The sequence below is a fragment of the Drosophila subobscura genome, chromosome E, assembly GCF_008121235.1.
Source record: "Drosophila subobscura isolate 14011-0131.10 chromosome E, UCBerk_Dsub_1.0, whole genome shotgun sequence".
In the NCBI taxonomy this organism is placed as follows: Eukaryota; Metazoa; Arthropoda; class Insecta; order Diptera; family Drosophilidae; genus Drosophila; species Drosophila subobscura.
Window position 1 is genome coordinate 11159312 of NC_048531.1, and position 24153 is coordinate 11183464.

Genomic DNA, 24153 nt, shown 5'->3' on the forward strand with positions numbered 1-24153 from the left:
AAAGTCAAACGAATAAAAACCCGAGCAACGAACTTTGAGAAGGGCCTGCAATTTGTGGTGGGACTGTTGCGATGCGAACACTAGATTATGGCGACTCCACCTTTTCTGCTTGCGGCCAAACCAATTAATCTGCGGGCCTGTCCCATGCAGAACCGAACAAAAAAACATCCCACAAGGAGTTGTTTCCCTTTTCTCTTTTTAGGTCACGACCGGCCTGCGCTGCTTTGCGTTTATACGTATGACCAAAAGTTTTTGCTCAGGGGGTGCGGTGCTTAAAGTTGTCTGCAAGCTGCTCCACAGGATGGTCTCAGTAATTTAATTTCCCATAAATTTCCATGACTTTTTCATGGCATAAAACCTTGTTGTGGTTCTAGTTATACCCACGCATCTTCTTTCAAATGACAGCCGTGAGAGTTGGCTGCCAGTGACAGAGGAAAATAAAACGGGACAACTGTTTCTCAACGCACAATTTACATTTATTTTTCAACGGTTTCTGGCACATACAAATATATTTACAAAGTCACTGTGAGTCGATTTAAATGGAACATACAACATGGCGTATTACTACACAGAGTCCTAAAATTACAGACACATTTTGAAATATGTCTCTGTAAACTTGTTTCGCTTAACGCCGTGCACGCGGCTGTAATACTTTAGTTTGGAACAGACACAGTTTACGTTAGGGCTCAACCCTATGACTAGACACATAGAAAACGAATACATACATCTATATAACTACGTTGGTGTTTTTGTAGGAAGTATGTACAATTCGAGGAGGTCACCAACTTTGTTTTAGTGCAACTCTTTACCTTAAAGTTTTCTGTGGCTTACTTTAAAACTGTTGAGGAGCCTAAATTCTTTTGCGAGAAGACGTTAGTTAGCTTCAGGAATAACTTAAAAGTAAAGCTAAATTAAATAGAAATCTTAGCTAGAATATATATTTTTCGTTTAGCTGTTAGCTTATTTTGTTCATTTGCCAATCAGGTAATACGGGTCCGGCCTGACTGCCTGCCTGTAAACTCCCTTAAAAACTAACTTTTTTGGCTGCATTGTGCTGCGATTTCAATTCAATAGCGACTGCTGCTGCCTTGGTGGCTTTGGCCGCTGTCCATACTCGTTCAGCGGCGTAAATTCATAGCCCGGCGCCACCTCAGTGTGAGTGGTCAGATCCACGGCTGAAATTGGGGCGCCATTGTGGCTCTGGGCCCCATTCGGCAGCGTGGTTATCGTTGTCTCCTGCAGCCGGGAGCTGTCAAAAACGAGGGTGGGATTACTGACTGTTGGGGCGTGCGTGGGCCAAAGGGCATGGATGGACACTCACCTGCGGATGGTGCTTTGATAGCAGGAATGCCGCGACTGATAGCGCTTCGAAGCGGTGCTGGTCAACGAGGTGTCCCGGTGCATGCAGAATGTGTCGTTGGCTTGGTTCCGCTTCTTGCGGTGTCCGTTCGCACCGCGGCAAAACAGATATCTGCAGGAGATGTCCCAATGAGAATGCAATAGAGTCGCCAGCAAACGGAAGGTATTGTACTTTTCTCTGAGAGTGTGTCTCTGTCAGTGTATGTGTGTGTGTGAGTATGAGTGTGCGTGTTCGTGGAAGTAAATGCATAAAAAAGTAACGAAATCTGATGGCAATCTGGTTTGGTCATCAAAGGTTGGATGGTCACTGGTAATGTTGATTACATTGGAAATAAATGTTGAAAAACATAAAAAAGAATACTTGGACGGTGATGAAAATGTAATTGAAAGTACTTGACCCAACTGTGTGAAGTTTTATCAATTGATACAACTAATTTCGAAGGTTAAGAGTCAAGGATGTTCAGCTTAAAGAGCTCTTCAATGGATAAAGATATCAAAGAATAAAGACATATCATGTCTCCATCAAAAGATAAACATTTCCCATGGTAGTTGAATCGAAAATCAAAACGAAATAACAAATCAATGGGTAAACCAACTGAAAACGAACGAATAAAAAACAGATTCAAACTCAAGTCAAGTGTCATCCCAGCTATGTGTGTACATGTGATAAAATATAATATGATATGTATGTACATATGTGAATCCCATTTGTGGTTGTGGTGTGCAAGCAAGAGCGACGTTTCAAGTTTCGTTTGGTTCTGTGGGTTTGGGGTTCGGTATCGTTGGGGTTTGAGTTTTGTTTTTGTTTTAAGAGATACAAATTGCAGTTGGCTTACGCTTACAGTTACGTTACTGGTTTACTGGTTTACAGTTATCTATTGGTTTGTTATCGTATTATCGTATAACCGGGTTATTGGTAATCGTTTAGGCATGCTGTCATGCTGCTGGTTGTGGTGGTGGTGGTGGAGTGATGTGAATGAACAAGTACCTATTGAAATGCTTGCGAAAGGCGCCGCTCACAAAGTAGAGGGCCACCGGGTTGGCACAGCTGTTGGCGAAGGACATGCAGTAGGCGGCGATGCGCAGGACATGCCAGTATGCATTGTAATCATCCTGGGCAGTGGGCCTGCAAGTAAATATAGACACGCACACGTGAGCACCAAGAGCACCGACTGGTAATGGAGATATCAGCGTTGAAATTGATTGTCCCACACCCACCGCCACTGTCGATGCGAACAAGTGTCGAACAAATGGCAACAACATTACTCATCCGCAGGTCCCATCGTCAGCAACATCCCTGTGTCCCAGGCACGGGCTGCTAGCAGGTTCCTTTTTATCCGCATGACAAATTGACTCTTCCATCCATGCATTCATGAGCAGCTCCCCAGCAGCTTCGCACAAATCCCTTTCACAGTTCATAAAAGCACTCACCAGTAGTAGAACCAAAGGAAGAAGACGTGGTAGGGCAAAAAGCAAATGCCAAAGATGACAACAAATGCCAGCACAGTCATGGCGACTTTGCGACGGGCTCGAACCTGCAACAATATTAAGGGGAAAACGTTATTATATTCTGTTAAAGCAGCAGTCGAGATTCCATCTAATTCGTGTGACCCACAATTCCGTAATATGTACATATGTCATATGCAAATACATCGTCAAAGAGAGAGAAAGAGAGCGGAAGTCTTTAGGTAGTAAAAATATGGATTGGGATTTCAAAACTATTTCGTGAGAAGAGCATTCTCGGGCTACTTTTTAGAATAATGGAAATTAAAAGGTATAAGATATGTACAGTACATATGTACATATGTAAAAACCTCCATGGTATTTTCCTTATCAACTGAGTTTAACGAAAAGAAAAAATCATTACTTTGGTTATTTTGGTATAAATATTTAATGCCACTTAAGTGGGAAAGTTTGTTTGCCAATTTTTTTGTCGGTAAAAAAGTAGTTGGAAAAAGTTTTCTTATTCACTTTTATAAAGTTACATACATACATGTGTACGTATATCATTATTCGTTTATGATAAAGCGATCGTTTATTTCACTTTAGGGAGGGACTTCTTTTTATAGAAATGTAAGGAAGAAATTCACTGTCCCAAGTCCAGGGGCTACGGAATGTTTTCCCACCATTCGGGACTATTTATAAAGGTTGTGCCGACTCACCTGTCGTACAGCTCCCTGAATTTCGCCAGGAACACTCGCCGTGTACATCAGGTGCAGAGCAATCAGCACATAGAATACCGCTATAATCACCAACGGGATGGCATAGTAGACCAGGAAGTGCAACAGAACCATTGTCTTGGCATAGTCTATGCCCCAAGTATCGGGATAGGGATAACAGATGTCAATTGCCTTTTCCTTGGTGAGTTGAACATGCTGCAAGAGTCGCAAAAGTGAAATTAATTTTACGAGTTGCGGATTATAAAACGTGCCAAACGTGCCTTGAGATAGCTTCCGATGAGGGCTGGCAGACCGCATATAATGGCCAAGAGCCAAATGGAGACAGCTATGGCCAAGGTCATCCGCGTGGCCCGTCTTCCGCCTCCTGAAAGGAGAAGCAGAGAGTTGTTGTGTCTACTCCTATTCTACTCAGACATTTTCTTATTGATTTCTTACCATGTGCGTGAAACTTTCGCAATGGATCGACAATGGCAAAGTACCGATCACCGGAGAGGGCTGTCAGTGTGAATACCGATACGCCAATCGATACATCCTTCATGAACTCCGACACACTGCACAAGAAGCTGCCATAGGGCCAGTACTCAACGGTGTAGACGGTGGAGGCCAATGGCACTGTGGTTATGATGACCAAAAGATCCGCCAGGGCCAGCGAAAGTATATAGCTGGAAGAGACAATTTATGTATGTTTAAAATGTAATGTCGTGCCAAGGCGGCTCCCTAATAGATTTATGTTTTACTTCTTGAGATAAGCAGGCTGACTTTTGCGTGGCAGACAAAAGTCTTCCAGCACGTGCTCCTTCAAGTGTGATAAAAATTCTGCGCATCGTTGATTTATGTTGCCGAAGTTTTAGGCAAATTTTTGCGAGACAGTTGTCGTTGACTTGGGCCCAGTACAATGACCGGCTAAAATGATTTATAAACTTAAAGCTTTATTAAGCCGAGAGCAGAACAGTTTCTAAATAAGTCTCTCTCTCTCTCTTAAAATGCGAATGAACTGCTTGAGCAAGCAGTAGAGGAGGGTGGTGTCATGTGCCTACACTCTCTTTGGCAGCTGAGATGGAGAGTAGGAGTAAGAGAGACATGAGAGTTAAGCGCAGTTATCTTTTAGCCTTCCCAAAAGGGGTACGGCACACTTAAACTCTCGTCTCTCACAGTGACAGCAAATAAATTGCGCATGGTGGCAATTCGGTCCGTGATCTCATATCGTAATTTCGCTTTTATCCAACCACTCCGGTTACCATAAATAAGCTGCATGTGGCACTTTGTTTGCCACGTTCGCTGCCGGAAATGCAACACCAAATTACTTTTTCTGTGGCTCCGAGCGCCCAAAGCCGATAAGGGTCTGCTTCGGTCTGGTCTGGCATTTAAAGTCCCCGTGTTGGTTCGAAAGGGGTCTGCCGCCTGACTACGAAATGCAATTTCAGCGTAATTTGATCAGTTGACATTTCCTTTAGCTTTTGGCTGAACTGAAGAGTGCCATGCAGCATGTTTATCGTGCCCAGTGTACGTGCGCATGGCTTTTGCTTATTTCAAATATGTTTTTCCATCATTTCATTCCATTCCTCCTTCGTTGATTAGTTTGTAGTAAATTCATAAGGTCAGTTTCCACTCCCAGCCAACTTAATTTGAGTGGAGTGCTCGTGCGTGTGTGCGCTTGAGTAACTGTTCTATTACAAGTGGCGGCTCTCTTAGAGATAGAGTACCTGCTCTCTTATGAGCACCAACAAGTTGGAATATTTTAATTGGCCACGCCACAGCTGGAGTAAGCTTTTTTAAGTGGGAAGAGGAGTGAATTTAAAGTATTTTTTTCAGCAAATCTGCTTAAACAGTTACTTTGCTGTTTGCATAATCCCATTTCCTGCTCGTTCGTACAGTCTCCAGCGTTTACATGCTCGTACATAGTATGCAAGCTGAGGGACACCACTGTTACTTCGTTTGCTCTTCATCACTCTCGTACACTCCATCTCCACCGCATCCGCAAAGTATCCAGCTGGCATCCTACTACTACACATGTACATATGTACATACATACATATATCAACAGTCTGAGCGACACGACTGTGCTTAAACAGTTACTTATCTTCGTTTGCGTTTTAAGACTCAATGCTTATCCCTCTCGCACTCTCAGTCCCCTACACTAGTTTCCCCCATATAGTCTCCTGCTGCCACTTACACTGGCCTCCCCCAAAACCAGGCAACATAAGGTTATCGTCTGGAAATCATATTTGTCTCCTAGGCACAAGGGCACAATAACTTGATTTATGACCCACAATTTATGCAGTACACCACCCACACATCACAGACATGACTAATTAGTTGCCTGTGGGGGGAGGGGGAAAAATATGAGTGTCCCATTTTGTTTCTCTGTGCGAATGCTTCAACAGCTGCCAATCGATTCCGATTGTGTAGGGGAACTTTAAGTAAATTCTGGCAGGAGGCGGTAACAACATTATCACTATCATCCCTGCGTCTGTCCTCCTAGCACAGCCCACCACTTAATTAACTGATGGATAGCCACGTTGCGGTTGGCGTATGTGGCCCCAGAGGCTGGCGGATAACTTTTGCGGAAACTCGTGACACTCGCTCCTTTGCATGCATAATTTGGCGCACACTTTGGTCCATTGCTCAGCACGCTCGTATAATTAAATTCAATTTAAGTTTCCCATAAATCAAAAACTCATTTTCCAACAAGCCTAGAGGCGAGAGCGTGGACACGTTGATGCCCTGTAATCGCATCAGGATCTAATTTCAAATTATGCAAATATCTCTTTGGCTCGCTTTATGAGCTTTCACTGTCTGTTTAGGTTATGCAAATACCCTGCATATGGGGGGACATTTGACATCCACTCTCCATTTGCAGGGTATTCAAAGTTTTACTATTACGGGACTCACGTGTTTGGGACATTCCGCATCTGCCGCACACTCAGGAAGACCACAATCAGAGTTCCATTGCCCAGGACGCCGACCACAAAGATCAGGGCAAAGAGGATGGGCACAATGTAGGTCTCCGGCCGCCTGCCGTACGGCACATAGGGGGTCTCGGTCACCGGCACGCCGCTGCCATTGCCAAGGCCTTCGACGAGTGGCATCCCAGTGGCCGTTGCCACGGCCAGCTCCCAGAGAGCTTGCGTGACGTTCAGCGGAGTGGATGCCGACCCCCCGACCCCGTCAATGTCTAGAGTCCTATGCTGGTCCGTGTTTATGCCCGGGTCCATCTCGATGTCGATGCTGCTAATGACGTTGACCAGGTTGGCTATCATTGGGGAATCTCCGGATATCCTCCCGCTAGCTATACTGCTGACTCCGTACGATTGTGCTCCGTTCAATGTTGTCTCTTGCTCGACAGGAAAAAGCGGATTTGTTTAAGCATAAAAGATTAATTTATTTCATGGCACGGCTCGTTGCTCTTCGCTAGTTGTTGCATGTTGCACAGATCTCTGCATTCGATGCGATGCTTGTCTTTCTGCAAACAGAACAACAAATTTATTTGTACCATTAAAAGCATTCATTTGATTTTGCTGTTGATATTCCTGAAAATTCAATTAAATGGCATTCGATTCTTATGGTTTTCAGAGTCATTGTTTAAAAGTTAAATATTGTGAATATTTACCAAGCGATTGAACTCAGTTTGGGTTTATTTTTGGGTCTGTTAGTCGAGTTTACAAATATTTAAAGACTTAAAAGAACATAATCATTGACTCAACCGTGGAAGTTTGATCCCGAAACTAATAAGGGCTAAAGCCATGGCAACTGGAAAGAGGATAATTGCATTGCAGACACATTTTCACTCTTCCGTCAGATTGGACACTCTTGCTAATCTCCTTGGGCATACCTAAAGCGCTCAGCTCCGTCGTTTTTCTTTTGCCCTTGGCTTCCTAATTTGGCATTCTCTTTTTGTGAACAAAATTCATTCGCATGTAAGCTTAAATCTTCAATTAAAGCCAAGAGCCAAAGAGGAGCAGCATCTGGGAGATAGTCTGAGCTGGCAAATGGATGGCAAAGCTTTAAGTTACAGATTTATGGGCTTGACGTGGGGGACTCGCGGCTCGTCTGCCACTCCAAGGAATGCATATCCTGTCATTACATTTCCAGCCATTAACCACACACAGACGCCCACATACAGTGACTCATAAAACGTAACTGACGCCCCAGAAAACTTCAATGGCTGCCACCAGAAGCTGGTCCTGGACCACATGATCAAGCGGGTAAGGAAACTCGGCGTAATTGAAATCTCTGCGCTTCCTTTGGCCGACTGTCCATCCTGTCATTTCTTTGCACTAAAAATATGAATGGTCCGCCATTTCCTTCTCCCAAGCAGGTGAGTTTTGCACTGCCATTGTCAAAGTGCATGGAGCCGTCCTGCCATTGAAAGTGTTATGGAAAGCAATGAAAACAGATGCCTTAGAATAGAGATCCGTTTGAATGCGTTTTGTTGTTGTGCATAAACCAGAAGCCGCCACAAAGTGGCGTCGACCTCTCAGATATGCAAAATACTCGCACTTGGAAACCCAGAGAGGTGAAAGTGCGTGAGAAAAGTGTCTCCTTTTGTGGCAATTTCATGAAATGTTTTTGGGTTTATTCAACTGCAGCAGAAATTCGATGATAGAAATGATGGTTGAACTATTCCATTTAGTTTCGATTAAACGTAACCTTTCCACCCGGCAAGCGACTTCAAAATGAAAATTATAATTACCTGAGAAACTAGAAATTTCATTAAGATCCTTTCGCGCAGCTAATTGTGCAGACTTTTGCAGGATGAGCTACGAAACTTGCCACAACTTTGTCGTTGCCATGAATATCTCCATTCCCCCATCTTTAAGGTAAGCAAGCGAGGACAAAGTTTTCAGTTTTCCACAAAATACCATGTACCCATGTGCCACTATGTAAGTAGTTGAAGTTCTCTGAACTACTACAATGAGTTTTGAGTGCCATTTGTGCCTGCTGCTTCATGTGGCAGTATAATGATAAAATTGATTTTTAATTAATTTATGACAACAATTAGCTCGTGACTAATTGGATAGCACATAAAAGGACCATCATATCATTATTAATGAAAAAAATAATAATAAATCTAGCAGCCAATAATGTGTAGCGTTCATTTGATCAGTTCTATCGAGTTAAAACCATCACCGAGAGGAGCAACTGTTGTCCTTTGTACCCACGCCTTTAATTTTAAAATTAATTATTTGTATGGCTTTGAGTCATGCCAACAAATTGTGGCAATATGAAATCAAGTTCCTTTGTGTTGACCTTTTCTGGCTGCCAATTGCGAATGTACATAGTGTACATATAGATTTGGATGTGGGTACCAGTAGCGTCTGCTGTAACGACTAAAATGGCCAAAATGTAAATGAAGTTCCAGAACAAAGGCGAATTAATTAAGTGATTCCAAGTGCTGTGCCGATAGAAGTTGCGCCCCGACATGCGCTCGCATTTCCAAGTTTCAGAGCCGAAACTGTCTAAAATGTCAACAACTTTCGCCCTGTTTGTTCACTCTTCTGTTTGCCCCTTGGCCCGTTGCTAATTTGTTAACAGAATTATGTCAGGGAAGGAGTGCAAAAGTGCAGGCGAGGGTCGGCTAGGGTCGGATCGTTTGTTCACTTACACTTGTAGTACAATTAGCTAATTGAAATTTTGACATTGTCGGGACCTTGTGATTAATTATTCCGTTTAAAGTCCATCGAATATGAGATGTGTGTGTGTCTGCTGGGCAGCGGCGTAGATACTATGGAAATACATTCATAATTCCAACGAAAATTGAGCTATTTTCGGTTTGTCGGCCTGCCATTAGGTTGACAAATAAACCTGTTAGCCCATATCAATAACTGGCTTACAACAAAGCCAAAGCAAAAAACACCAAAAAACAAAAAACGAAGCAGCAAAAGAGAAAAACTGTTGTGATTTATGACAGAGGAGATGGCCTGCAGAGGGTCCGCTTATCTGGTGACCATCTGGATGTCAAATATCCATGGACTTGCAACGAGTATGCTCGCCTTTTTGGATACCCTTTACAGACGATAATGGATGGCATACAGTTGTGGTATGGTGGAATCTTGCACCTATCATCAGTCAGACTCAAGAATTATATAAATCGATTTTGCACCTAAAGGATTCAAACATTTTTCACTCTAGGATACCTTTTGGTCTTCTGTACGTGGAGGGAAACAATTGTTGGTGGTGATGTTTGTGAGTGTATAGCTGGGAAGTACATTTGATAAATCAATGCAATTTATCAGTTGTTCAGCTGGGGACACAACGCCACTTAAAACCCGCTGCCCCGCTGCCCTGCTGCCCAGGGGCAGTACTTTTATCTTAACAATTTGGCAAACAGTAGCCACACACACGTTTCGGGGCAGCAAAAAAACGCAGAATGGAACAGAACAGAACCGAAATCTTATCTATCAGTCGTTTTGGGACTTAGTGCGTCTCATAATAAATGCAGTTAAGTCGCCTGCAAATGTTTGGAAATTGTCGTGGGTGGCACCCGAAAGAATGTACACTGTTTTTTTTTTTGTATTGAATAAATAACGCGGGTTGGGTCCTGGGTTCTGCCCTTTACCACTTCCCACTGTGCGGAGTGAATGGGAATTTTTGGTATGAAATATGCGTTACCTACACAACAGAATAGCAATACCAAACCGGGGGGGAACGGAGGAGGACTGGGGACTGGGGCGACAGGCTTTGGCAAAAGATTTGCGAGGGCCATTTGTTTTGCCGCATGTAATTGAATACGCGGCAAGCGCCAGGTTGTATGCTACAAACAAAAAATGGGCCCTACTCTTACTTTATTTACTAAAAAATAATGAAAGAACAATACAAATACGATTATCATTTTTCACGACAGCAGAATTGAAAAATTGTGAAAAGCTTTCCCGAAATTCCTATTCGTTTGTCATTTCAATAATCCAATGAATATGAATATGAATTTCACTTAATTTAAATGTCTCTTTCCTCTGTTATTTTTTGTCTCTGAGTTTAAAGACAATTCCAATGGAATCCAGTGCCCTGTTTAAGAATGCCAGACACACGACTGTGTGGATGGGTAATAGTAGAAGCCCCCAAGTACCGGGATGCTCGAGCGTAAACCAACCACTAAGGAAAGGAACGAGCCATAAAAAATCAAATTTAAGCTCCGCTCAAACCATTAAAATACATTGTCATAGTTATATTTAATTTTATCCGTTTAACATCGCCGCCGCATTCCATTTTATTTTTTTTCCAGCTTATTTTCGTGTTTTTTTCTGTGTGTTTTCCTTTGGCATTACTTGTTCGCACTTAGTGGTGGCGAGGGGGAGGCAGGCAGGCCTAGAGGAAGAATTTAAACGATGGGTTGGATTGGAGGGACAATTTTGATTGTCATTATCCAGATAAATTATCGCCCAAGGCAATTTCTTTATGAAATTCTTTCGGCTGTAGGCCCAGAACGAAACAGCAACTAAAATCGATTGTCAACGCAAATTGCTTTGGACCTATCATTAGAGCAGGACACACAAGGAATGCAATAAAATTGGGAGGGGGAGAGATAAACGCTCAGTGGGGAAAAATGGCCCAACCCTGCTCAATCAATGCGGCAAAAACTTTAAATTACATGCATATATAGTACACAGCCGTAGCCGCATGGCAAATTTAATAACCATGCAGGAACATTCAACGAGCACTGGCATCGGAATTAGATGGCGTTCTGGCCCCTCGTTTGGGCTCAATTAAAGTGCATTTGTGTGTCGGAATAGATGGTTAGTTTTCCCACAAAGCCATTGGAAATTGTCTGCCAACTTTCTGCAACACATACTCGTACATGTGCGAAAATAGGAGTGTGAATATAAAAACATTTGCATGGCATGGCATATTAGTTTCTATCACGCAACAGTTGCCAGCAAAATACAGCAAATCGCTTGTATGATTTTCACAACAACAAAAAAGAAAGAGTTCTCTACGAATTTGTGTACGAGAATGAATGATTTAATACATTTATTTTGGCATTTTTAATATACTCGTATATTTAGAGCAACATTATTTGTTGTGTGTTGTTTCATTTTTTACTTTCATCACGTCATATGGAAATTCCAGTCTCTTGTGTGATGATTTAATTAAATCATTCTGCACGTCAGACTCCATTATTTTATTACAGTTTATTTGCTTTCATGCATTTCGCTCCGCAGTAAGTTCTAGCAGCAATCCGGTCCTGCCACTGGCCGGAACTACTCGCATTTAATTGCACGCTAAAAAGTGCCACTTTTTCATCTCGTTTTGGTTGTTCTTTCCTTTTCTTTTGGGGCTGGTTGGGTCGTACAAATGAAGTGCCCCGACACTTGATTTATGTACTCGAGTAATGGTTCTCGACTGGACAAAAGTAATTCGATTGCTGTTGCGGGTGACAATTTGAAAGACAAACACAAAAACACAACAAGGAAACAAAGAAACAAGGAAAAGCAAAACTGGAACTTTAAATGGTTTGGCCATTAACACAGATTGATACTCTATCTGCAGTCATAGAATAACTCGCTAGGTATTACGGTATTATGCTTGCAACAATATTCCAAGAGGTAACCTACTCTTCCAAGTAACACATGTACCCGAAAGCCTGTTAGGGATTGCTTTCACACGATTTTCTTTCAATTTTTCACATGCTGGCAATTTTGGTTTTTCTCTGCCACTTCTTGCTTTGAGGCTCATTAATTTAAATTTCATTTTATGCGGCGCTTTTTATGCTCTGGCCTTTTTTCTGTCGTACTTTCAGTATGTTTGCCGAGATGAAGCAGAAAAGAACTTAAATGCCAGCAATTTGCATAATTCAGCAGCATTCGCCTCAAAGCTCTTAATTTTCATCCTCTGTATTTTGGCCGTAGTTTGTTGACACATTTCTCAGATCAGCATCATCAGTCGGCTTGGCTTGGCTCGGCTCCATCAGTCAGGCAACAGTTTGCGTGCCCCTGCCCCCTGCCCCCTGCCTTTGCCCCTGTGGCAGGAGAAGTGCCATCGCCGACGCCTCGGCACATAAATTTGTTAGATGGCCGCACTTCTGCCTCACTGCCATCCCATTCCAGAGGCCTGTGGACATCAGCACATATATCATTTTCATTTTGTAATTTGTCTCCCCCCACCACCACCACCACCACCCGCACCAGCCGCTTTGGCTGTGGCCCCGTCACGGGCCATTTTGTGCACACTGGCCCCCAGTTAATTGGTTGGGTGCTGCTCCTGCTGCTGGTGCTGGTGCTGGTTTGGGGGCGTTGCTGGGAGCTGGGGGTGTCGACTTGTATTAAATTACATGACAGCTGACATGAGGTGCTAACGGTGAGGAGCCGATGCCCCTCGGCGAGCTCATTAAACGTGTCAAAAGTGAGGGGAGGAAGAACGATTTGACTTTACTTTATGAATTAAGCGTTGGAATTCCTTGAAGTCTTTGGAATTTTAATCATTCCTCCTCTGATTCAGGTGCAGCCAAGATTACCGACGGTGCAATTAAAGAAATAAAACCTAATCGTTTAAGTCACTAATTAATTATGGCTCCACTTTCAATTATGGGTTTCCGTTCTCGAACTTTCCAGCTCGCTTTTCCCAACCCAAATTGAAGGATTACTGGAAGCTTTGGAAGATTATGCTCGGCGGGAGCTGCCAATCAAACTTTTGCGCGCATCTAAATTTGGTGGCAACACCAAGCGATAAATTAGTTTGAGCTGAGAGCCAAGACAAGTGCCACACGTCCCTGCACAGCTCATACCACGAGTAGTATTGCAAGGCGAATAGTCGCTTGCCGGAAATTTCAATTAATTTCGAGGGCGGGACGCTTATCAAAAGCGTTTTGCCAAAGGCCAAAGTGCAATATTCGCCACGTCTGACTCACTTACGAGTTATTTAATTAATGAGATGGAATCCACAGCAAAGTGAGTAAAATAGAACCGGTTGTATTTCATAAGCGAAGGACAAAAGCAGGAGAAAAATATTCTCCCATTTAATACTGGAGCTTTGCTCGAGGCCAACCCAGCGGTTTCGTGTTACGCAAAAGTTAATACATAATGCTAATTGCATATTGGCCTGGCCTGGCCTATCCTGGCCTGCCCTGTAAATCATAGTATACATTTACCAGGGAAGTCCGAGAGGAAGGCCAACTGCAGCAGTCAAATGTATTTGCTGCATCATCGAGATGAGTTTTCTGCAGACGTCATTTGCCGCAGGGCAAAACAATACTTTTAATCCCCTCCACTGGCACGTGCCACTCTGTCGACAACAATTCATTCTCACACTGAGGCTTTGGGTATCAATCTCTGTGAAAACAATGAAAGCAAGCAAAGCGGAAGTTGAAGGAGAGGTTAAGGAGTCCGAGTGTGGGATGCCGCAACTAGGATTCTGCTGATGCCATTTTATTTGCATAATAAATATATTACGAATATCAACCAATAGAAGGTGTGCGGTGAATATAAATATCTTATTCAAAAGGTATTCAGAGTCCCTGCCTGTGCTCTGGGAATAATAATTGTAATAAATATATACAAATGAATGAACATTACTTTTGTCCCTCTTTTTGAACTTTCTCAATTAATTCATTTGCCATTTGCAGAAACAAAGCAATATTGCTGCCGCAAGAGATTTAAATCAAAGTTGGACAACAATGGCCAGCACAATTTCGTCCCATCGTTCCTTGCAACGGACAGGACCTGCCAAAGTCAACAAAGTCGAAAAAGTGGAAAGACAAAGGAGCAGAACACTTGACAAGTTTCGCATCATTACTTGGGTGTTTTGTGGTGATTGGTTTTTGTATGACTTTTACCATCAAGTGGGGGGATAAGCCCAGGCGGACAGTCGTCCGTTCGAGAAATGAATTCCACACTTGAAGTGTCAGGCAAACAGAATTATTTGACGACGTGTTTTGTTTGGTTAAATGAAACTCACACACACACACACACACACGAACAAACTTTATCAAACTAAAAGAGAGAAATAATAGCAGCTACAACTAGAAAAACTGAAGAGCCTTGGGGGTCTTGGCTTGCACTCTCTTACATTTCAATTAAAGTTTCATTTTAGTTAGAGTTCGGTCCTGTTCCCTTGATTAAAATGTGAAAACTGTTCACTGTTTTCCTACTAATTAGCTGCACTTGTTTGTTGCTAGACTTTCAGCTCCGACTGTGAGGCGGCCGGCACATCCCACATTTGTGTGTGCAGCAGCAGCCAGCACACGCGCGAGACCCCACGAATGTGGATTATAAAAATTTATGACTCATAGAAATTAAACGACTGTCATTCGTACATATTAGCGTGGCCAAATTAGTTTGTCTTAGCCGCTGTAATGCGGCCCAGAGAGATGAAGAGGGAGAGGTAGCGACTGTGTGTGTGTTTTTGTGGGTGTGGCGATATGCCATGACTAAGGATTGCTCCAGATCGGATTCCTATTGACTGTAAATTACCCAAACAAAAAGGGAGCATTTTATGCATAAACTAGGCCAAAGGAGGAGCCCCAAAGATGCATATCAAATCATTGTGTGTCGGAAGGGGGTGGCATTTGCCAAACATAAATCAGTGGCAACCCAAATACATACATAAATATCGTGTAATAAACATGTTTCCGGGGATGAACTTTTTATGGCAAGGCAGCAAAGGTAGCCAGGGTTTTTGCTCCTTATCTCTGCCAGGATTTGTTCACTCGAACAATAAATGTAATCCCGTTTTCCCGGCATTTACCATTACATTATACTATGTAAACTTTGTCTTTAATTGAACTTTTCGTGCTGATGGGTGGGTGTAGGGGCGCCAAAGCAATTGAAGGAATTTATTGATGTGATTTTACGATTCTCATTTGCTTTTGCAAAATGTTGGCGAGGTAAATTTGTTAGTTGTTATAGGCATCGAAAAGATAACAAAATCCACGAAACACAGAGCTAAATATAGGCCAACACCAATGTGTATGTGCGGCTGGTTGTGATTTGATCAATTTGCATGGTTTGCAGGCTCTTTGTTTATATTTCTTTTTATGTTGTTTTGCTGTCGCGTCCGTTAATTGTAAACAGATTTTAATTCGACAGACTGGTAGATGGATCGTGGCATGAAGCACGCCCTCGTTTATATTACGCTAGAGCATGTGATTAGACAATATTATTCTTAGTGTGGTGGGTGGTGTGGGGGGCTGAAAGAAGCGCCATCAACCATTGAGATTCCACCATGATCTTGTAGCTCTGGTTAATGGTCATTGCCTTTGGCCGTGAGACCGTGCTGCCAAAGGCCAATAAATGGCACGCGCCATGCCATCCCTGCACTTGCATTTTAGTGTCGTGCCCCACTTTCCATACCCCATACCCCTGCCAACCGGTTCCTGCCCCCATGCATATTTCTCTCTTCTGTTTCTGTGCATTTTCAAGTTGCCGGAGCTTGTGTTGTTTCGGTTTACCCTCTTTTCTTTTCATTAACTTGGGAGTTCTCCTCTGGGGTGTTGGTTTGTGGTCTGGCTGCCAGCATGAAAAGGGTGTTGCCGAGACCCAAAATAAAACACGAACACAAGATTCTTCCCTCCGACACTGTGGCTTGACTCAAACATTAATGGCCCTGGGGTCTTAGAGTGAGATAAAAAGTTGTTTCCCCTGCAGTTTTTATGGCAGTAGCAAGGACTCCGACTGCACTTCTTCATAAGGAACCGAAGCAGATATCCAATCAATAAGAAAAATTGCACAGAGATGCAAATTTCTAAGGATAGTTTTCATATGCCAGCCCACGCGATTTAAAGGGCCTGATCCGAAAACAACGAAAGGCGGAAACGGAATAAACACACGCCGAAGCGAACCGGAAAGAGAAACAGAGCCACCAGAACGGACAAGAACTTGATTGTTTTATGACTTCTTTCAGCTTCCTGTTTCAGAATCGGCGTCCATGGCTTTTGCATTCCAGATTCAAATGCGATAAGTGCATGAGAATTTATTGTACGGACCTGGCATAAATTTCCAGGGTAATGGGAACTTAAATGTCAGGTGTCAGAGGCGGCACAAGTGATTACACGAGCGGAATTAACTGATCAATTTGTAATTTAACCATTTCCGATACCGCGAATAATGCACTCTTACACTTACCTCAATTTGCAATTTTATTTATTATGCTAACATCGGCGCAAAAGTGTTTTCCGTGTTTTTGGCAGACACACGCGCGCGAATCTCCCCCATGGTGGCACTCGCAGACAGGATACGGAAGAGCGTAATGTTAAGTGGGGAATCACGAGCACGAACACACTCAGCACTTTGGGTAAAATTTTGTTTACAGCGCCACAAACACACACGGCGTCAGAATTCAATAAATTTATTCAATTCATTTTAGCACTTGAATCGTATCAACCGGATATTGGCCTCAACGCCTGAGCATCGCAAACACAAATTTCAATCAAGTATATTTTCCGCACAAATTGGCTTCGTTTTGAACTGTCCGAGCAGAGGAAACGCATGCGACTTGATGGCGCGCGCGAAAGCGTTTGTCTGGCTGCTCTCTGGCTGTTAGGGCCAAAACACTTACGCGCATACAACATGATCCGAGGATTGAATGGGCGCCAAATTGGCCGTGGAGTTTCGGGAACTGGAACTTGTTTGGTTCTGAAATGCCGGTAGTACGGAGCACGCCTGCGCCGCAACAAGCTGCGGACTGTAATGTTGCCACAGAGTTTCACTCCCGCCCAGTTTGAAATTGTAATTTAAATATTGTTGAGCAGTCGAATTAATTTTGCGAATTAATATTAAGCCAATTGTATGGCTTTGTTCTAGATGATTTCGATTAGCCAAATTGCAAGGTTCTTTGGGCTACACCAAACCGTTTCAGTTTGCCCGGAAAACCTGGAAAGCCTAACCTATTAGTGAGCGAGCCGTGATGACATGAGCTACATGCATATTAGACTTAACGGCTAGCGCAAAGAGCATGTTGCCAGCTGCTGCTATGAACAAATATCTTTAAGCATCCAAAAATACGTTTTTTTTGCGAGCATCTCGCAGATTTACTTTGTCATATCGATATCGGCTACCTTAGAGATGAGCGTTACTCTCGTCACAGTTTCATCTATCGATATATCCAACAAGGAGTGCATAACAAATGGCATTTTGTTGTAACTTCTTGCTCAACCCTTTTTTGTACGCTATACAATAAAATCAGTCCTTAAAATAACCTGGTCGAATAACCAATAACCAATCGAATAAAACTATAAGTGCAGTGCTGAGGGTCTTAGTAAGCTTTTTATATTACATCGAAATTAAAAATTGACGAATATCATATACGGTATATTTATATACGGTATCTTTTTCACATGAAATAATATATATCGGTATATTTTTAGCGGTCAGCCGGTATATTTGTCTTTCAATCCACGGTCACACTGGTGCGCAGGCATCGAAATCGTTTTTTGCTGTAAAAATAGTAAGTTTATTTGATTTAACGAGGCTTTCGGCAGTGCTAAATAGTTGCAAGACGGGCGAAAGGTGTGCCGGCGGTGAATTAAATTGAAGTTTTACATAGGCTTACACGTTGGCCTGCTAAATTTGTGGCATGCAGTTTTCGCAAAACGCCATGTTGGCCGCTTATACATAACCTCAACATCACACGAAATTATGTGGCGCTGTGATCTTAAATATTAAAGTATTGTCATTCCAGGTGCAGTGCAGACAAACCGGCTCGAGTAGAAACTAAACAACATGTCACGTTTCTTTGCCAACGGTTCCGACTCGGAATCCGAGTCCAGCGAGGAGGAGGTCCAAGCGCCAAACTTCAACAAAGCCTCCGCCTTTGTAAGTATAAGAGGAAGCAAATTGTGGCAAAATGTTAATCATACCCACCCCCACCCCCTAGCAATTCAGCGACGATGAGGAGGAAGTCAAGCGCGTGGTTCGCTCCACCAAGGAGAAGCGTTACGAGAACTTAACCAGTATCATCAAGACCATCCGCAACCACAAGAAGATCAAGGATATACCCAATACCTTGAGCAGCTTTGAGGATCTGACGCGAGCCTACACAAAGGCCCTGCCCGTCATCTCAAAGGAGGAAAATGGCATTACGCCGCGATTCTACATTCGCTGCTTGGCGGAACTGGAGGATTTCATCAACGAGATCTGGGAGGACCGCGAGGGCCGTAGAAATCTGTCCAAGAACAACACCAAGTCGTTGGGCACATTGCGCCAAAAGGTGCGCAAGTACATCAAGGACTTTGAGGAGGATTTGTCGCGCTTCCGCGAAGCACCCGACCAGGAGAGTGAAGCTGAAGACGAAGAGGCCCATGTGAGCGACGCGGGGGATGCAGCTGATGACAGCGATGTGGGATTCAAGAAGGAGCTGTCGGTGACCGTTCCCAAGCTCGCCAAATCTGCCCCAGCCAAGGTGGTACCCGCCGACGATGACGACTCGGACGATTCCATTGATTGGGACTCGGATACAGAGAGTGAAACCGAGTCTTCCGAGGACGAAAACCAGTACCAGAATATGCGGGAGCGTTTCCTGAAAAGATCCACTGAGAAGGGAGAAGAGAAGATAGGCGATGAAGAGAAGCGTAAGGATAAGCGCAAGGAGCAGAAGCTGAAGATCCGCAAGCGTGCCGAAGACGACGAAGATGGCGAATGGGAGACGGTGGTCAAGGGCCATGTCGTGGAGAAGCCCAAGATGTTCGAAAAGGACGCCGAGATCGATATTCCCTTGGTGCTGGCTAAGCTCGTGGAGATTATGTCGGCTCGTGGCAAGAAGCGCACCGATCGTCGTCTCCAAATCGATCTACTCTTCGAGTTGAGGGACATCTCCGATCAGCACAATCTGGGCGTTCCCGTCTCGGTGAAGATCCACTTCAACATTATCTCTGCCATTTTCGATTACAATCAAAAGATTTCGGAGCCCATGAAGATGGAGCACTGGGCCCTGCTGCTGGAGGTGATGCAGAGCATGATGAAGCTGCTTCTGGCCAATCCCGACATCAGCATAAGCGAGAGCGTTGCTGAGGAGCACGAGGAATACACCGCGGCTCCGTTCTACATCCGCGGTTGCCCACTAGCCGCCGTCGAGCGTCTGGATGACGAGTTCACCAAGCTGCTGAAGGAGTGCGATCCACATTCGAACGACTATGTGTCCCGCTTGAAGGACGAGATGAACGTGGTGAAGACGATTGAGTTGGTCCTTCAGTACTTCGAGCAGTGCGGCAACCCCAACGAACGCTGCAGGATTTACTTGAGAAAGATCGAGCACTTGTACTACAAATTCGATCCGGAGGTGCTGAAGAAGAAGCGTGGCGAGGTGCCGGCCACCACAGCCACCTCGGTCGACGTGATGGATAAACTGTGCAAGTTCATTTATGCCAAGGACGATACCGATCGTATCAGAACTCGAGCTATCCTGGCGCACATCTATCACCATGCCATGCACGACAATTGGTTCCAGGCACGCGATCTGGTGCTCATGTCTCACCTGCAGGACAACATCGATGCCGCTGATCCCGCCACGCGCATCCTGTACAACCGCATGATGGCCAACTTGGGTCTATGCGCCTTCCGTCAGGAGAACGTGAAGGATGCCCATCACTGCCTGGTGGATTTGATGGTCACCGGCAAGCCCAAGGAGCTGCTGGCTCAGGGCTTGCTGCCACAGCGTCAGCACGAGCGCTCCGCTGAGCAGGAGAAGATTGAGAAACAGCGCCAGATGCCATTCCACATGCACATCAATCTGGAGCTGCTCGAGTGTGTGTATCTGGTGTCCGCCATGCTGCTGGAGATTCCCTACATTGCAGCGCACGAGTTCGATGCCCGCCGCCGCATGATCAGCAAGACGTTCTACCAGCAGTTGCGCTCCTCGGAGCGTCAGTCCCTGGTGGGTCCCCCTGAATCCATGAGGGAGCACGTGGTGGCCGCCGCCAAGGCGATGCGCTGTGGCAACTGGCAGGCCTGCGCCAACTTCATTGTCAACAAGAAAATGAACACCAAGGTGTGGGATCTGTTCTACGAGTCGGACCGCGTGCGTGAGATGCTTGTCAAGTTCATCAAGGAGGAGTCGCTGCGGACATACCTGTTCACCTACTCCAACGTCTACACTTCCATAAGCATACCATCCCTGGCCCAGATGTACGAGCTGCCCGTCCCGAAGGTCCACTCGATCATAAGCAAGATGATCATCAACGAGGAGCTGATGGCCAGCCTCGACGATCCCTCGGAAACTGTGGTCATGCACCGCTCGGAGCCCTCCCGCCTGCAGGCCCTGGCCATGCAGTTTGTCGACAAGGTGACCAACCTGGTGGACGTCAACGAGAAGGTCTTCGATATGAAGCAGGGCAACTTCTTCCAGCGCGGCAACATGGGTAATCGCGGGGACCGCGGCTACAACCGCAACCAGAACAACCAGGGCGGCAACTGGGGCGGCCAGCGACGGGACAATCGCAATCAGCGCAACCGCAACCAGCGTGGACATCACAAGAACCAACAACAGCAGCAGCAACAGCAAGTCCAAACCATCGACGAGGAGTAGACGCCAAGACCGCTATCCTCATCCTCTGTGGGCGAACAGAACAAATTTGTAACACTTCAAAACTATTAAAATGGAATGGTCATGGACAACTCTTGATGTTAGCTGCAGCCAGGCCTCCGATTCAGTTCTCCAACTGAGTCGGAGGTCTGCTCCTATCCGCCATCATTGCCTCTGTTGTTGCCAAGTCCCAAAAGAATTTGTTTTAGCGCTCATTAGTTAAAGAAACATAATTGATAATAGCATTTTGTATCAGCCTGTAACGGATAACTTAAAAACCATAAAAAGAAAGAACAAAACGACGTTGTGTTTGTGTGTTTTAAAAAAAATCCAAGAAAATAATTGATTAGAAAATGTATTTAAAAGAAAAACGAATAGAAAACCTTCCGATAGCGATTATTTAACTACAGATATCGATGGGTGGTTCTGTTCCATCCCTAAAAACACACTCACAGTGTGACCGCAGTACACTCACATTTTTTTTCGACAATATTATTTAACATCTGTAAATTATAAGTTAAACTTTCAAAATGAACAGCATTGGCGAGGACTGCAATGAGCTGAAGAAGCAGTATGACGCTTGCTTCAACGGTTGGTTCTCGGAGCGGTTTCTGAAGGGCCACACAGATGAATCTGCATGCGCGCCCATTTTCCGGGTCTATCAGGATTGTGTGAAGGTGGGTAGTGGGTATTATTTCATCACCTGATAGCGCCTAAACGTGCGTCCTGACCTTCGCCCTCTAGCGCGCCATGAGGGAGCAGAAGATAGAGTTGCGGGAAATCGACACGGAGTACACCACGAATTCGGAGTATGAGAACACCGGCAGTTCCAGTGGGAATAAGCAGAGCAAGAGTTGACCAATGACGACAGTACCACAGCCTGGCTACGGATTTGATTCTGCAATCAGCCTTGAAGGGCAAAGCCTTGGCCATCAGGGCCCACGCAATCGCAGGGGCTCGGCCTAGGTCTCGGCCAGGTGCAAGGACAAGCGTGCGAACCAGAAGAAGCTCCTACAATAGCCCAAAAATTGATTATTGATTAAATGAAGTAGCAAATATTAGTTAAAAATTAAGTTGAAAGTATAAGCCAACCACAGTCGTTACATCTATGCATGAATTAAAGTGTTGTACATACTTATACACCGTACCCCACCTTTCATAGTCTGCCTTATCTGATAAATAGGTCCATTGTGAATCCCAGAGTATGGTTGACTTGGAAAAACAGGCCGAGTACTTCCCATGGGGGAAAGACCTTTATGCTGATAACAGCCTCATCAACGCATATAAAGAGCGGCTCCCTCAGCTTCAGCTGCACAATCAAAAGTTTCCTGCAAAACAATAAATATGAAGCTGCTGCCAATACTCGTGATGATGGCTCTGGTCATCTGCGCAGCCTGTAAAAACCACGAGGACTTTGGAGGGCGCAGGCCATGGGACTCGGAGCCCAGATCGCGTCCATCCAATCCCTACGCTTAACCGAAAACCGCAAAAATAAACATTTGATTGAAAGCTTAACTAAACACTCTTTTTCTGTATTTCATGAAGTCGAGCATTAAGCAATTGCCACGGGTAATAAAGATTGGTAAGAGCTTTGCCCGCACGACATCAAATGTGAATAAATGGTTTGAACTTATGAACTAGGACAACTGCCGCAAACGACTACAAACACGCAAGATACAAAATGTGTTTAGTTATGAACAGCTGCAGCAGACGATGGAACTTATAAATCTACTCAACTTTCTGCATTACGATTAGGAGGGGGAAAATGCAATCCAGGCATTTACTTGCCACCCGCTGTGAATTTGGAGAGCCTCTCCAGAAGTCCGATGTAGGAGGTGTGTTCATGGGCAGTGGCCAGGTCGGACAGCTTCTCCGCGAACTCTTGGCTTATGCCCTTCTCTTCCAGATAGTTCAAAAGCAAATCGTATAGATAGCCGTCCAAAACATCGCCCGCCACGGCATAGACTTTGTCGTTCCATTCGCCCTCAAAGATGGACATTTCGTCAATGGAGAACACGTCGTCTGCAAAGGAACGCCAATCAATTATAGATTCTTTTTATATTCAAGTTCGTATACGTACTGTACTCTCCCTCTTGGGCCTCGCCCTGAAGGTAGGAACACGTGAACGAGAGCGTGGTGCCGCTCTTAATGACATCCACCTCAAACTGGGGCTTGCTTCTCATTTCACCCAGCTCCGGCTTGTCCGCATTGGGATTGATCTCTGGCTCGTCCTCAGAGTCAACCGTATGGTTCACATTGAAGCTAATCACGACCTTCTCCTTGTCGGTCTCCTTGATGAGCTCCACTTCGCCGCCCACAATCTTCACGTTGAATCCATCCAGGGTGCTGGCAACGGTCTTGCCCTTCTGTACTTTGCGCTCGGCCACGATCTCCTCGGCAAGGCACTCCACCAGCTCTTTCTCAGCTATACATAGACATTTTCATTACTTTTTGTCTCCCATTTCATCATCTCGCTTTTGAGGTTATGTAACATGCGGCATGTTTCAATCACTATCAGCTTTTTTTCAATGAAAACCTACCTTTGGTGTGCACATTGCAGCCACAGGTGCAACTAATGCTGGGTTTGTGGACATTCAAGACGGTTACATGATCATTCGATGCTCCCGTCACCGGCTTCTTTGTCATGTGCCACAGACTCCTAGTGAAGTCGCGCTTTCCCAGGGATCCAGTAGCCTTGGTGGCCATGCTGGCGAATCGCAATGTGGCTATCCTCAGGTTGTTCATATTGTTATATAATTATTACAGGGAAATCCTTTAAAACAGTCCAAAAATTGTTAAAATGTGCTAGGTCCAGTGTGACCGCGGAGTTATCGAATACTATCGAAAGATAACGCCGACTCTCAACAATATACCTAAATATACCATTTCATTTTCTTAATATACTGTAAGTTGAACGCCCTTGTTCAATCATATTCCACGATTTTGATGTTCCGTTTAAAATTGTTAGCTATTTAGGACTCTCATCCCTAAAAATATAATTTTAACCGTTCGATGAATCAATTTTCTACAAGATGGAAGTATTTCTAAGTCTCCTTTTAATTTATTGTTTATCAAATCCAGTAAACCTCATTGTGCTGTTAAATAAATGCAACAAAACGCATACAAAAATACAGAAAAATACAAATATCATCCCTGATTCAGTCGT

At 44.4% G+C, this 24153-nt stretch overlaps 5 protein-coding genes and 1 long non-coding RNA gene across 12 annotated transcripts in view; 4 read left to right on the plus strand and 2 right to left on the minus strand.

Moving 5' to 3' along the window:
- LOC117891742 overlaps nucleotides 1-17579 on the plus strand; it is a 28663-nt gene extending 11084 nt beyond the window's left edge. The window contains exons 4-5 of one of the 6 annotated variants that reach the window (XR_004648651.1): nucleotides 16639-16763; nucleotides 16836-17578. This is a non-coding gene — a long non-coding RNA (uncharacterized LOC117891742). The other 5 variants (XR_004648649.1, XR_004648648.1, XR_004648650.1 and 2 more) reach the window with 5 other exon arrangements.
- Nucleotides 491-16665, minus strand: LOC117891741 (neuropeptide CCHamide-1 receptor). Its single transcript, XM_034797336.1, has 9 exons — nucleotides 16595-16665; nucleotides 6432-7002; nucleotides 3975-4201; nucleotides 3800-3903; nucleotides 3522-3734; nucleotides 2791-2894; nucleotides 2348-2485; nucleotides 1322-1471; nucleotides 491-1249 (listed from the first exon to the last, which is right to left on the minus strand). Exons 2-9 carry the CDS (start codon nucleotides 6797-6799, stop codon nucleotides 1063-1065), a joined length of 1491 nt encoding a protein of 496 aa, XP_034653227.1. The 5' UTR covers nucleotides 6800-7002; nucleotides 16595-16665; the 3' UTR covers nucleotides 491-1062.
- A 206-nt stretch (nucleotides 17580-17785) lies between the features above and the next one.
- On the plus strand, nucleotides 17786-21289 carry LOC117892252 (eukaryotic translation initiation factor 3 subunit C). Its single transcript, XM_034798363.1, has 3 exons — nucleotides 17786-17915; nucleotides 18150-18283; nucleotides 18345-21289. Exons 2-3 carry the CDS (start codon nucleotides 18191-18193, stop codon nucleotides 20988-20990), a joined length of 2739 nt encoding a protein of 912 aa, XP_034654254.1. The 5' UTR covers nucleotides 17786-17915; nucleotides 18150-18190; the 3' UTR covers nucleotides 20991-21289.
- A 136-nt stretch (nucleotides 21290-21425) lies between these two features.
- On the plus strand, nucleotides 21426-22127 carry LOC117892254 (TP53-regulated inhibitor of apoptosis 1-like). Of its 2 annotated transcripts, none has more exons than XM_034798366.1 (2): nucleotides 21426-21671; nucleotides 21732-21820. In XM_034798366.1, the coding sequence occupies exons 1-2, from the start codon at nucleotides 21518-21520 to the stop codon at nucleotides 21800-21802; spliced, it is 225 nt and encodes a 74-aa protein (XP_034654257.1). In that variant the 5' UTR covers nucleotides 21426-21517; the 3' UTR covers nucleotides 21803-21820. The 2 variants fall into 2 exon arrangements, with proteins under 2 accessions (XP_034654257.1, XP_034654256.1); XM_034798365.1 differs by having other exon boundaries at nucleotides 21440-21664; nucleotides 21732-22127.
- A 29-nt stretch (nucleotides 22128-22156) lies between these two features.
- On the plus strand, nucleotides 22157-22502 carry LOC117892255. The gene has a single exon (XM_034798367.1). It carries the CDS (start codon nucleotides 22332-22334, stop codon nucleotides 22461-22463), a length of 132 nt encoding a protein of 43 aa, XP_034654258.1. The 5' UTR covers nucleotides 22157-22331; the 3' UTR covers nucleotides 22464-22502.
- LOC117892253 (complement component 1 Q subcomponent-binding protein, mitochondrial) lies at nucleotides 22499-23816 on the minus strand. Its single transcript, XM_034798364.1, has 3 exons — nucleotides 23528-23816; nucleotides 23068-23412; nucleotides 22499-23009 (listed from the first exon to the last, which is right to left on the minus strand). Exons 1-3 carry the CDS (start codon nucleotides 23730-23732, stop codon nucleotides 22768-22770), a joined length of 792 nt encoding a protein of 263 aa, XP_034654255.1. The 5' UTR covers nucleotides 23733-23816; the 3' UTR covers nucleotides 22499-22767.
- Nucleotides 23817-24153: the final 337 nt, after the last annotated feature.